Below are 14,585 nucleotides of genomic sequence, written 5' to 3' on the forward strand. Positions count from 1 at the left end.
CTGTACACCAGGATGTCACTACTGTCTACATTTTAAGTGATGTTTGGAGTAACACTTAACCAGATAAAACATTTAGCAAAAAGGCACACACACAAAAAAAATCTGCTGTCATGTGATAAGCACCTCCATTTCCCAAAAATAACGTTAAATAAATAAATAAATAAACAAATAAGTCCAGTGGGGAAAACTATCCAAATAAAGGAATCATAGCTTCTGGCTTTTTACTACAGGTTGGAGGTGAGGGGAAGGAAATTACAGTTGGGGCTGGGAACTCAAGGATTACTGCCTTGGGAGGGTAGGGAGGTGGGGGAAAAAAAAAAGGCCAAACACTGGGGAGGGGGAAAGGAAAAGGAGGAAAGAGAATAAGGTGCAGAAGGTGCACTTACTGTTTGGTTATCTTCATACAACTTCAAGTCATATCCACTCAGCTCCACACAGAAAATTATTGCTGTAACCCCCTCGAAACAGTGGATCCATTTTTTGCGTTCAGATCTCTGTCCACCCACATCCACCATTTTGAAAGTCAGCTCTTTGAAGGTGAACTTATTTTCTACAATCCCTGTGGTCATGTCCCGAGAACGCAGAATATCTTCCACTGTAGGGATGTAGTCCAGTGCTGCAATCCTTTCTAGGTCATTTAAGTAGTATGCAGCATTATCCTCTAGGTGGTACTCATTGGAGCGGCAAAAACACTCCTGCACACCGGGGTCTGCCCAGAGCCGTTTCATGACTCCAAGAAGCTCAGGGGTAATCTCACCTTTGCTCTCAGCTGGGCCTGTCAGGGCAAAAAGCTGCACAGCATCATATGCTCTGTCAGGATTGTGAAATTCTATCTTAAGGGTGGCTAGAGCCCGAATGATACGTGTGAGGGAGTCAATTGCATTATAGATAATCAGAGGCTTGTATTCCTTGCAAGCCTCCAAGTTAAAGCCACCACTATGAATTATTTTCATCTGCTTTACAATAGTACTCTTCCCAGAATTGCTGGTACCCAAGAGAAGGAGTTTAATCTCTCTTCGTTGTCGCTGGCTTTCAGAGCGCAGGTGGCGGTCAATCCTACGGGACCGCCGCGCTGCCTCTTTCTCCTCAGAGCTTTGCCGACATCCCATGGTATAGCAGGCAGTTACAGAAGGGAAAGGCTGGAGATTGGCTCACTCTGCGTCTCAGAAAAAGATCTGTGGTGTCTTTCAGTTCTCGTGCCAGGTACACCTTGAACGAAAAAAAAAGTCGCTATCCAATACCTGATGGTCCAAGATGTCTGTACCACCTAATTCAGTCCCAGCAGGGGTGCAAACACATGTAAATATGCAGCCACAGAAATAGTCTCTTCAGTAGATCTCATGGCACTCGCTTTTGCAGTGCATAAACAGTGGCACATTCCTGTTAATGAAGGGACACTTCCCTTTGCCACAGTTTGGCTAGATCCATCAAATACTCTTTTTTGTTCTGCATAATTATTTTGCTGCCTTCTGTCTAAAGGTAAGGAGCCGCACTTTCACCTTCTCTGCTCTAGCCCTTGTCTTTTGATTGTATTTTCTGGTTGCTGTGGTGATGCTGCTAGATAAAGCTGAAGCTCTTTCCAGTGGTGCTGTACTTGTTTTTTTTCTCTTCCCCCACTCCTTCAGCTGATCCAGTTCTGCTCTGTAAATCTGTGCTTTCCACCTGCCAAACAATGAGAAAAGAAATGAATGAAATGAGAGACTCCGCTTCCTTGCTGCAAACCACTCACTTTCTCCTCCTCTTCTAGACTTCTAAACCTTTTATTATCCCAAACAGAAAATACAGATGGAAAAATATGTAAAGAAAAGCAAAAATCTAAACCCCTAGCAAAAATGTAGGGACAGCTGAAGCTTGCAGACCTAAGAAAATGTGTGTTCTGAACAACAGTAAATCAAATCTCCCTTTCAGCCTTCTGTGTTTTATTATCTAAACCTACATGAAAACAAACAGTGCTGAGCTGTGCCCCAGTTTCTCCCTCAGCAAGAGCTTATGGCAGTGCTTTTGCTGTACAGTCTTGTTCTGACTGGTTTTCTTGAAGTAGAAAATGAAACAGACTCACAACTACTTTTCCCAGTCTTTCTATTTATATCAATAACTTGTACACAGACAGATGTCCTCCTGAGTTTTCTTTCAACTTTTCTGTTTGCACTGAACATTTAAATAACTAAATTAGGAAGCAAAAGGAGGTGACTAACTTTGCTCCATGATTTTGTAAAAGGGAGAGTTACTGATCTTTGCAGAATACAGTAACAGATTTTCTTTTCCCTCGGAGAACAGTACTGTTAAACATACTACCTGCATCCTGCTTAATCAATAAAGTGATGCACTGCTACAACAAACTTGGTAAGCTTCTTTCCATAGCCAAGCTAAGTGTTATTAAGCCTCCTCTCTTGCATTTTTAATACAGGAAATTCTGAGATGCAGTAAAAGTGAACAGCAACTACAAGGTGAACGTTTCATACAAAAAGCACAGGAAATGCCATCCCAAGCAAGGGCTGAAAGCTTTTCAGTGACTGTTAGAGCAATTATTCTTTCCCAAATTAGGGGTTAAGCCTACTATTTGGAACTCTGCAGAGGCAACAGCAGGAAGCAGTTACCTCTCATAGAGGGAAAACACATTACTAGTAGCTGATTGGTGATGACTTGCCTCTTTTCTAGGAAGGACTTGCTGCTCCCACTTCCACACTACTAGGAGAGGGACAGAATGATCCAAGCCAGATGCTGAACCTCTAGCTTTTGTGAGAAAATAAATTGAACTACAACTACTTGCAACCTCGTGTATTTTGCTTTCTCTCTTTCTTAAGCATCACAGCAGAAAATTTAGTGGACAAAAGATATTTCAGCACTCCAAAATAGTAATCTGTAATTAAGTATTTGAAATACTTATGCACTGGATTCACGAATATATATTTTTCCTTTCCCCACATCACCTACATCATAGGATAAGATTCACTTGCATAGATATACAGCAGGATGGGGTGGGTCTCATTCTTACTTGGCCACAATGCTCTGGTTGAAAAATATGAACTTATATTTACATGACTTCTATTTTAATGTGTAACATGTATTCATAAATGCATATACATTTAATAGTACATGTTTTGTAAGATACTGTTTTGTTGTTGAGAATTTCAGCTCTTGTTTTGTCTTACCAAAACTCATTATAAGCCAGGGATTTCAGTGAGATCTTGCTTTACCCTCCCAGTAGCTGTCACCATAGTAGAAATTAATTACGTCAAATAATAGCTTTAGCTAACCTTTAAATAAGGTTAATTGAGATATAGCACAGCATAAAAACTTTGAGGCGGGGGCTTCACAGATATAAGGACAATTACATCAGCTGCAGTACTGAAGAAGAGTTATATGGTTAAAATAAAGAATGAAGCTCAGCTTTTAAAGTTTCTTAGCATCTCACATTTACATGAAAAAACATTGTTCTTAGAACATTTATTTGAGAGGGTAGCGGGGGAAATAAATTACATACCTAGGATTTCATTCCTCAGGTGGTGGAAACAAGTGTAATGATCTCAGACTCTTCGGTTTAGCAAGAGGTATTACTATTCTTCTGTTACTTGTATATTAGATTTTTTGGCACAGTGGGCTATCCTAATCTTAGTTTCTGTATTTTGTATAGCTTTCTCTCTGAACATGTTTAAAGTCACTTACAGATCTCTTCTAATTTATGATGGGCTGACAAGTGGAAAGGTAGAGTCTATGTGTCTGCTTTCAGATCCAAGTCCCCATGCACTGGTATGCATCTCTGGGGTCTACAGTTCTGTAACAGCATCTTGGCATTAGGCAGGTTCTTGCAACACACTGGATCCCTTTTCAGCAGTTTCCAATACATAAGTTTGAAGGTATCTGGGAATGCGAAACGTGTGTATGGAAGGACAAACAGTTATAGCAATCATTGTTAATCCCTTAACATCAGAGAAAAAGATATAGAGACTAGACAGAGTTAATGGATGACAGTTTTAGATATTTGTTCCTGAAATTTCCTGGGATGTTAGCCTGGGACAGTTGAGCTTGCAATCACTCACTCTTAAATACTTTTACTGATTCTATATTTATCTTTAAATCCCTTCCTAACTCTAACCCTGCTTAAGGGAAATACATAGTTGAACCAATGTAGACCTGGATAAAATTCATGACTACCAGGATGAGTCAGTATAGGTTAGGATTGGTACTGATGTACTGAGGAGAGCATTATATTTTAGTTGGAGATGATGAATAGATGATTGTTGCAAACAATTGCAAAATTCCACAACTGGAACTCTGACCAGAAAAAGTGAACACTCAAAAAACCAGTATATGAAGTATACTGATTAAAATGTGCTTTGATATCCCACTCATTCCTGTCTTTCCTTAGATTCCCAGAACACAATTAACATACACATTTTCAGAACAGCAGCTTTTACTCAGTTATGAAGATCTCCTATACGGTATTTCAACTTCCCCTCTTCTTTCTTGCTCCTATTTAAACCTGCCTTCTCACTATGTTCTTTTAATCTCTGTGCTTTAACACCAGCCTGTAAATCCATCCCAAATCCACATATGTGAAATTAATTAACTAGAACAGGACTTCTACAGTAACCAATTCCAGAAACTAACCACGACAATCTTATTCTCAGTTGTTCTAAACTAGTTACCTAGTCAGTACATCAAGTCACCTCTATGTGACAGTTCAGGGTGCTTATCTGTCATCTTTGCCTGTATGGACCATAGTGTATGAGCAGGCTTGTAATTTAAACATTTTGGGTACCTTAAATTTAAAGATGTCTGAATCCTTTGCCCCAAATGCACTGTGTATTGCTATTACCTGGTCTAAAATTCTACAGAGGAGTCTTAATATCAGCTGTATTTATCTTACTTCCCTTTGCACATCAGAAGGACATTAGCACATGAAGAACAGATTAATCAGCAGAAAATTAATATAATAGCATACACATTAATAGAATGGTAATTAGCACAACTTTACTTACTCTAAGATGTGGAAAGAAAAACAATGCAAAATGAGGAGTTATACTTTCTTTGAATAATTGGCTTTTTCCAATGGTCATAGAAGATTAAAAATAAGAGTTGAGGAGGGTGTTTCTTAATGAGTAACTTTCCAGCCACACAGAGAGAATGAAATTACTGTATTAGATATCAGGCCAAATTGTTATTTTAAGTATATAAAAATTAGAGTTGGCTCCATTAATCATGCTTATTCTGACATGCTCAGAACATTTAAAATTGGTTTTCCTTTAATTCCTCATCATCGGAAGCTTCTTTTTCATGTCATTGATAAGAACACTGGTCGAATTCTTTGGGGACGTTTTCTACACATCTCTGATTAAAGATGAAAAATTTTGCAAGAACTCCCTCTCCTCTCTTTATTCAAGTTTCATCCTGAAAAAAGAGGCTTGCTAGAGACAAGAAGCAAGATGATACATATTCCTTCCAAAATGCATCAGTACTTATGATAAATCTGGAGATACTATGCCCATATAAGATAAGCAGATCTTTTTTAAACTTTATGTTACTGGCCTCAACAATTGCTTATGACAAGCAGTTTGGTAGAAAGACACTTTCAAGAAAAAATTATTCTTTTCAGACAGCTTGTATGTTTTGTAGAGTATTTACTATTGCGTATTTCCACAACACATTCAGATGCATCATTCATATCCCACAGTATTTTACGTATCAACTATTCTGCTTGCCATTCATTAATATGTTTAACACAGAAAAGGATAGAGTAGCACCTCCTTATTGTAGGGAAGACCAGGAGTATGCAAACACTGTGTAAATTAGTTTTACACTATTGAATTTCCATTTTTTTGGCATCTAGTCTTTCCTATGGTATATATTGCAATGATATTTGGATCTCACTATTTCAAGTAGGAATACAATGAGGTGATTATATTATTGTTTTGTAAAGCAGAGTAGTAGATACTATTTCCAAATACTTCACTACAGTAAGAAAGTTTGATTTATTTAAATAAGTTTTCCCACATACACTGAAAAGCATCTTCCACATTCACAGTTGCTACTTTTTAAAGTTCAGAAAAGAATAACTTTACAAACTATTATGTTACTACATTTTACTGTCCTGGCTACATAAAGGTGAACTTCCTCTCACCAGTTTTACTTTTTCTTGGAACACACTCAGAAAATAAGGCAGTCTAGAATTTTTTCTGTTTTTTTAGACCAGATTTCATATTAAAAATGCAAGTATTTCATGGCTGTAAGTTTCTAATTAGATAAAAGTCTTTTCAGTTACTCTAATGGAAAGCCCTATTGCTTCCTTTCACTGTGCACATTTCTCTCTAAACTTTGTTTAAAAAAAAAATCTTATTCTTTGGATGAGTCATAGAATCATAAAATGGTTTGGGTTGAAATGGACCTTAAAGATCATCTAGTTCCAACCCCCCTGCCATGGGCAGGGACACCTTCCACTAGACCAGGTTGCTCAAAGCCTCATCCAACCTGGCCTTGAACATTTCCAGAGATGGGGCATCCACAACTTCTCTGGGCAACTTGTTTCAGTGCCTCATCACCCTCATAGTGAAGAACTTCTTCCTTATATCTAATCTAAATCTATGGTCTTTCAGTTTAAAGTCTCACAGAGGCCATCAGCTCTGCTGCAGGCGCGTTCCGCAGCAGTGCGGGGGATCATGGCGTACAGGGGGGTTTCCTGAGCTGGGGAAACCCCGGAGGAACCAGATTATACTGCATATATGCATCTAAACTAATACATCTGCCTTCTACTGGCAATTGAAGCTGCTCAAAATGTTAAGAAAATATATTTGTTAAATCTGATTATATATATGGGTTATCTTGTTGTGACTAAAATGGGTAGTTCTTCCCACAAGATAAAATTAACATGCCCCAAATCCTGAGTAACAGTAATCTATTTCGATTATCAAAGAAATAATGCCAAAAAATTCATTTCTGGAGTGGGAAGGATACTTGAGGAAAATTCTGCACTGGTTGATTATATAAATCTGTTGAAGCCCATTTAACTGAGCAGGCTGTTTAGTACTAGCGCTTTCTTCTGTCCATACTTTCATAGCCAATAAAACCAGTCATTATCGTTGGTTTCATATCTAGGCTTGCTCTTTGCCCTTACCCATCACTTCTGTCTAGCTCAAACTGATCTGTGTGTTTTCAATCATAAACACTTATCCCTTTTCTCAGCATGTTCCCAAGTAACGGGGGGCCAAGGGGGAAGAAGAATGACATTACAACAACACAATTCAATTGTAAAAATTTCCCTTAGGAAAGATCCGAGTATTGTCTCTTGTTGCATTAGCTACTGGCACGTTATCATGGAATGCAGAGTTACAGAATCTACCTTGAAAGGTGTTCCCCCCTAAGATTTTATTGAAAGGAGCTGACTCCTAGGCTGAGAATAAAGCCAATGCCTTTTACTATCACAGTCAATAGAGAGACTGTGCATACAGTATGCTGCTAGCAACAGGAATTTCAGCTGGCATTGTAGGCACAAAGCTATATTCTCCCTCAAATGCAAGTGGTACCAGTAGTCTAATAATTTAGCTTCACCACCACCAGCCCGCATGCACAGAGCTTTAGGAACCTAATCTTATTCAGCTCTTTACCGTATTTCCATCCTAGTAGCCAGATAATACATATAATTTTTCCCCAGTAGCACCTAATTTAAGAAAGTAAACTGAAGTTCAAAAGGTTACAGCAAACTTTCCACAGCAGTTTTAGCTATAGTTGCCAGCAATCTTGGTTAATTCAGGACTGATACTCTGTTCAGTATTACAGAACATACGCTACCAGAGGAAGAAAACAAAACCTTACCCAAGCTATACTTTCCCAGCTTATTGGTTTGCTGCTTCTTTCTCTTTACTTATCTGAAAGTTTAGAAGTAGTGGACCTGCCTGTTTGAGCCCTTACCCATGTAAAAGCAAATGCAAGCAAATCTAGCAAGAAGTAGCACAGCACACATCTAAGACTTACAGGTGTAAGCTAACCTAATGTAATCAGTTTCTAATGATTATACACATCCACAGAGGATTCCAGTACTTTAACAAAACCTTGTTTTTGCAGGTTTTAACTTTCAGTCACTTCTTACAGTATTAACAAAAGAGAATAAGACATGAGGGAGTATGATATATCAGCAAATACCCAAGGTAGTTTACTAAGGAAGAAGTCAAGCATTCTACAAGTAGACATCACTTTTTTTTTTTTTTTAAAGAGAGGAACTGAGGCTAATAAGGAATGGGGAAATTGATTCAGATTTTTGAATCGGGGGAAAGCAGCCAGAAAGACTCCCAAACATGCATGCAGTATAAATGCAAGGTTGAATAATTTCACAGAAGTTAGTTTACTGTTTAATATAGGTTGATTAAAATGCATTTATTACAGAATAAAGTTGTTTTAAAACTGTGGCCACAGACATTACTAACATTCTCTTTAGACAATCATTAAAATCTGAAAGAAGAGGAAGGAAAAAAGCTGACAGAGGAAGAAAAAGACTGGATGAATTTTTTTCTTAATGCAACCTATTAGTTGATAGTACAACTTTCTCTTGCTGTTGGCTGACAATATTATTTATGTTGCTTTTTTCCATTGCTGAAAGCCTTGGGAAAGTACTTACGTTGAAAAAATCTCCATCAGATACCTATCTCTAAATAAATGTCTGAGGAAATTTTTCGTACAAAAAATGGCTTGGGCACTTCTGAACAGAACCTTGGGGAAAAATGAATTGTTTCATCCACATTAAAAGAAATTGAGAACTTTTCTTTAAAATACTGCTATACCTTCAAACTTTGAGCCAAGGATGTGAAATTCAACAGAAGATGAGGTTTACGGTGTGGATGTGCATTTGCTATTCTCACAAAACAGGAAGTTTAACTTACAGACTTTGAAAAATTTTAGGTTTAGATAGAGTAGAGAAAGATTCCATTTCAAGAAACCACTTGCTAGGCAAGGGTAGTTGGACATGCTGGTCTAGAGGCTTAGGAGAAGGGGAAAGAAAAGATTTTATATTAAGGAAAACCAGAAACAATCTGTATCCACTAGAATGCCTGTCTCTCCAGAGCCAGAAGGATAAACCAAAGTTACCAAACCTGATCATGAACTTTCTGCCTGCAAGTATTTGTGGAAATCCTGATATTCCCTCTATCTTTCCACATATAGGAAAACCACCTATTATTGGGGCTGTTCACCCTTTTTATTGAATCTAAGCTTCAACTTGACAGATGAGCTGTACAGATATCAATATGACCTCTTGTGATAGAATTAAGATTCTTTTGTTTGAAAAAAAATCATTTGGGAAATTTTGAGATATTTTAGAAGGATATTAAGGATTAATACTCAAATACTCAGAAGTTGTATGTACAAGTTAAGGCAAAAATTTTAATTGTATATTAAGGCACTATAATCTCATCCAAAACAAAGGATGGGCCAGATCTAATAATCGAACAAAAGAACATAGCAGATAAAGATGTTGTCTTTTGTGGTTTATTTGTTACAACAGTTAAGATGCATATTCTATTAGCCAGATGAGGGAAGCAAGAAGTGTCATGATTTAATTAGCTGAATGTTTGGCTGGACACTACTGAATTCTACCCCTCTTTGTCATGGTGGTTCTGTGTGATGTTAATTAACTCCCTTAAGCCCATCTTTTAAAAGATGATCTCTGCTTGTGATTTTAATTTCTTAGATGCCCAACTTGAGATACTGTTTGTGATCAGGAAATGCACTGAATTTTCAAGTATAATCAGCCTTAGTGGTAGCTGTGTTGTATATATTCAAATATTGAAAAAGCAATCTTTTTTCACTTGATCCATCTTGATCTCTATTTAAGAAATAAGGTCTAACCTCTACACTAACTCCCTAAGGTAGATCCAAGAAATGAATTAATGGCTGTGCAATAGATAACAAAATGAGAGTAATAGCAAAGTCAGTCAAGAAATTCATATTGATAGCACAGTCTAGCTAAAGTACATTACACATACAGACCACACACACAATAACCAATACAGAATAACTGAAGCTGCTGAGTAAGGAAGGGGTTCTTAAAGGAAAGTCAAATCAAGTAATTATAAACCAAAACATCACATACATGTAGGCAGGTATGAGTGCATGTTAGGGATAATCCAGGCTACCAAAGAAGGTATAAGGACAATGATAAAAAAAATTTAATTCAGAAATTGTCAGTCCAGGGCAGGGGATGAGAAGGGCATTGACCAGAACTAGTGCCATACAATGAGCTCCTCATTGTCACCAGCACTAACTGTTAACCAGCCCAACAAACAACTGCTTCCAGCTTACTTTCCAGAAAGATAGTTGGTAGGTCCATTAGGTTCTCATTTGCTGATTCTCACTGTGATTTTATAGAAATACTCAGATCTGTGGTGTAAAACCTGAGCTCAGCTATTAGAATTGCCACCTAGGGATGCATGGCAGAGGGAAGTTTTACAAAGAAATAGTGGAGAACCCAGAGAAAATTACTTACTGCTATTACATGTAGTCATAGACCTATCAGTATCTAGATGTAACTGATATATAATAGAACAGGTTTTCTGCAGTGAGATATTATATTCATAGGTTTAAACATCACATTTTTGTCTATTGTTTGGAAAACACCCAACATACTTTAGCAGTATTGAAATACAAGTTATGCTAGTTAGTGGTATCCACTAACTAAGTATATCACCCAGTCAAAATTTAGCATATAGACTTGATCCAAGTTTAAGGGAAACGTAAGAACCTATAGTGAAAACAAAGTATTCCTTATAAACAAGCATTCAACCCCTACTTTTATAAAGATAGATTTTGATTTTTAGTTAGCGGCACTGAAGTTTGCACCAACTCAGCTAAGATCCAGACCACAGCAGAATACAAGAACCTATTAGTTATTTTTCTTCTAACTATGCACACGCCACTTACTTCAGAAAGTTGGAAACACAAATCCTATAAAGCATTAATACCTAAATACTTGGTAGGCATTTAAATAATAACCTGTTTTAGCAACATCAACAAACTAGTGTGAAACAGTGAGAAGAAGCATCAACACAACCAGTACATAATACCGACTGATTCTTGAATAGAGCCAAAAATACAACAGTTCTCTTCTGAGTTGTGTTGCTGAAAATCCGGAGTACTGTCAGTGACTGCATATTGAGTTGCCTGTGCTTCATAGTGATTTAACTAAGACCAGAATCTCCCACAGCAGTCATTTTAGAGGTGACCTTTAGACTTCCATAAAGAATGAAATATTACAAGAATATTACAGCGGGTCTAACAGTGGGTGTGCAGAAAATCCTGGCTGCTAGACAAGGGCAAGGAGAAACACCACACATAGCATCTGCTTTAGGGACATACAAACATCAGACTCATTTAAAAATTTGTAATAAAGCAACAAACAAAATGCAGTATCCATTCAGTGTTTTGTAGGCACCTCAGGTGATGACAGTAGTGTAGGTTATGTCTTCATTAGAGTTGCTGTTTAGCTTTTATCATTGGTGTTACCATAGTTCTTTTGTGGGTGATACATGAGCTAAGACTCACATACTACAGGGTTGCTGTTTCACAGGTCTTACAGAGCTTAAGGAGATAACTTTATTACATTAAAAAAAAAGCTAGTAAATGTTAGGTTTGGTCATGAATATAGTGGCAAATTTTCTATCACTTATCCAACCTTACTGCACACAATACCTTACGAAAGCATATGGAAATTTTGGTAGTTATCATAGCAAAAGAAAGTTAAAGAGGGAGTTGAAACAGGATAACAACGTAGCCTTTTAAAAGGAACTTTCTCTTCCTGTGCATAAAAGGTCACATAAAAGAGCAAAAACATGCTTGTTTTAGTCTGTTCCAGTAACAGGTACAGGCTAATCAGAGGTCAAAATCAGAATCTCTGTAGTAAGAACCTGAGAGCTGGGGTACAGATAATGGTGTCCTGAAGACAAGAAGTTTGTTTAATGTGATAGGGAAAAGCAGCCAGTGAAGATTAAAAGATTGAAGCTCGAGGCCAAGCAAGAGGCAAGGAGAAGATGCTCCAGTAAATGGGAACCATGGAAACAATAGACAAGTTTTATCTGTGATGATGGATAAGAAAGCATGTTTGAGACTCTATATTGAAATAAATCACAGTAGTTCTGCTTGTGTGTTTTAAGGGAAAGAACCAGAGGAGAGGCAAAAATTAAGGCAAAGAATGAGAAGGTACAGTCACAGAAGCTAGGTGCTATGTCTGCACATATGGAATTTAATTACACTATTAAAAAAAAAAAAAAGGAGAGAATAAATCCATGGTGAAAAAGTCATCTGGATCATCAAAATTCCACCAGAATGGTTTTGCTAGAGAAAAGACATTGTTGAGAGTGAATCAGGGCTGAAAGTTGGCAAGACAGACCTTGCAATGAGAAGCAGAGCAAAAGGTTTTGGAAGGAGGAAAGCAAAATATGGGAAGCAGTTTCAGTAGAAGTGATGAACACTGAATTCACAGAAAGGCTGAATGAGAGCATGGGAGGAGCATTCTGGCAATGTGATAGTTAAAACTGGGAACTAAGCAACAGAGAATGAGTAATGTTTCACAGAGAACAAATCAAAAGAACTTTGGTGAATGGAAAAAACAGAAAAGCAGATATAGGTTGAATGAGTATGCGGAAGCAGTGAGTTATCAACATGAGATAAAGTCAAAAAAGGAATATAGAAGATTCATATGAAGAGAAAACAGCATAAGGGAGTTCAGAGAGAGTGGCTCAAAGAAAGCATGAGAGGAAAGAGCAACATGATGCAGGAAGAGCATCAAAGAGCTGGTCAAAATGGAAAAGAGTATGAGAGGAAAACAGGACTGTGAAAGAATAAAGCCATGACAGTCTAATTTAGGGAAGGACAAAGAAAACCTGACAAAGCCTCACAAGACATAAATGTGGATTAAAATGCTGTTCCTAATACAACAAGAGAAAGAAAGAAGGAAGAGTGTGAATATCAGCATAAGAGGCAGGGCTATTATCAGGGATAAATTTGATAGGTAGGATAGAGAGCAACTTCCAGCCTTGGGCCACATATAAAATTAATCATATGAACTATGTCAGAAAATATCTACATCAGAACTGTGGATTTCCTAGCTTCCATCTTAACAACTCAAATTAAACATGATTTTATCCACAGAAGGGGAGATGAGGAGTAGAAGTATTAGACCACAGCCCAGGCAAAAAAAAAAAAAAAACAACCCAAGAGGCTGAACAGAATCCACAGTGTTCTCTAAAGTGTGACTCATGGGAGAGGACTTGTATGCTGCCAAGCACAAATTACAGCTGCAGCCTACGCCTGGTCTCATTCTGCTTCTCTTTTGAAATTCAGAAGCTTTGACAGTCTTACAATCCTGCTGCATGCAAGAGCTTCAGCAGGTACATCTCAGACAGCTGAGCCATTATCACAGTTACTCTTTTTCTCTAATTCAAAGGACCTCTTTTATAAGCTGCATATGAAGGATGTTGTCCATGTTCTGGTTTTGATATGAAATTGCTTTGGGCCCAATCCAAAAATCAGATATACTTCTACTTCACAAAACACAATTATGCAACCTGAAACATTTAAGTACAGCATTGTACAATGGCTAATTAGCTCCTGGTTTCAAAATCTAACCTAATACTTTTTTTACAACGTTTTGCCATCTAGATATATTAGCCGAGTTGCAGCTAGCTTAAGTAACTGCATTCAGCACTACAATGCACAGGGTAGATGCATTATTTGGTACTTGTAACAGAATTTAAGCAAACTTTAGTTGTCTATGCGAAGAACTGCAATTCTACCTTCTCGTCTTCCCTGTGTACTCAGTAACTCCCTAACCCTAGGAAAAACTCAATTAATACTCACATTGTTGGTCTGAGAATTCTTAAGCAAAAGAGTACTCGATGATCTGCTTTCCCCAACGTACCCTTGAGGTTAGGGAAGCACAGTCTTCATCCTTTCTGCTGACAGTTGGTCACAGTGCAACAAAGAACAAAAGAAATGTGCAGCCAGAAAAAATAATTAAGAAAGCACATGAGTCTGCAGCTTAACAGATTAATCAACAGCTAGGCAGGCATAACAAAAAAAACCCCAAAACTCTAAAACTTCAGCTCATTTTACATATGAAGCAGTACTATAAACGAGTTTAGTCTTGGATGATAAAGGACAATGAGCACTCTTCTGGCTTAAATTCAGTTCCAAGTTTTCAACTACCAAAAGATCCTCTTTCTCTATTGTACAGATTAGGTATGCCTTGCTGAGCTCCACATTTTTTTTTCAAGCACAAGTCTTCACTGGTACTAGAACTTGTTACATGATTTGGGCTATATGAAGCAAAGAGTAAGAGTATCCTCAGTGATCCAGAAACAATCCTCCATTGCTTCTCTGCACTTTTCAAGGTTTTGTTTTTGTCCTTAAGATCAGAGACACTGATGCTTGCTAATACCTTTATTTTTATTCAATGCGCTCTCAGTATAGAAGTTGTCCATTGGTCTTTCTAACAAATCACATTTTTAATAACTAATTGGAATTAAAACAAAACAAAACAAAACAAAACACACAAATCTTAAGAGGTTCTCCAATTTTCACGACAAGCCTGAAAGCTCTAATAT

The 14,585-nt window shown here is 37.5% G+C and overlaps 1 protein-coding gene across 1 annotated transcript; it reads right to left on the reverse strand.

Moving 5' to 3' along the window:
- Positions 1-386: 386 nt before the first annotated feature.
- On the reverse strand, positions 387-1,434 carry GNAZ (guanine nucleotide binding protein (G protein), alpha z polypeptide; the record flags this gene model as incomplete). The annotated part of the gene is made up of 1 exon (XM_009572092.1): positions 387-1,434. A coding segment is annotated over exon 1 (723 nt), but the record flags the coding sequence as incomplete, so codon positions are not given.
- Positions 1,435-14,585: the final 13,151 nt, after the last annotated feature.

This window comes from Fulmarus glacialis, unplaced genomic scaffold (assembly GCF_000690835.1).
Source record: "Fulmarus glacialis isolate BGI_N327 unplaced genomic scaffold, ASM69083v1 scaffold16952, whole genome shotgun sequence".
Taxonomy (NCBI): Eukaryota; Metazoa; Chordata; class Aves; order Procellariiformes; family Procellariidae; genus Fulmarus; species Fulmarus glacialis.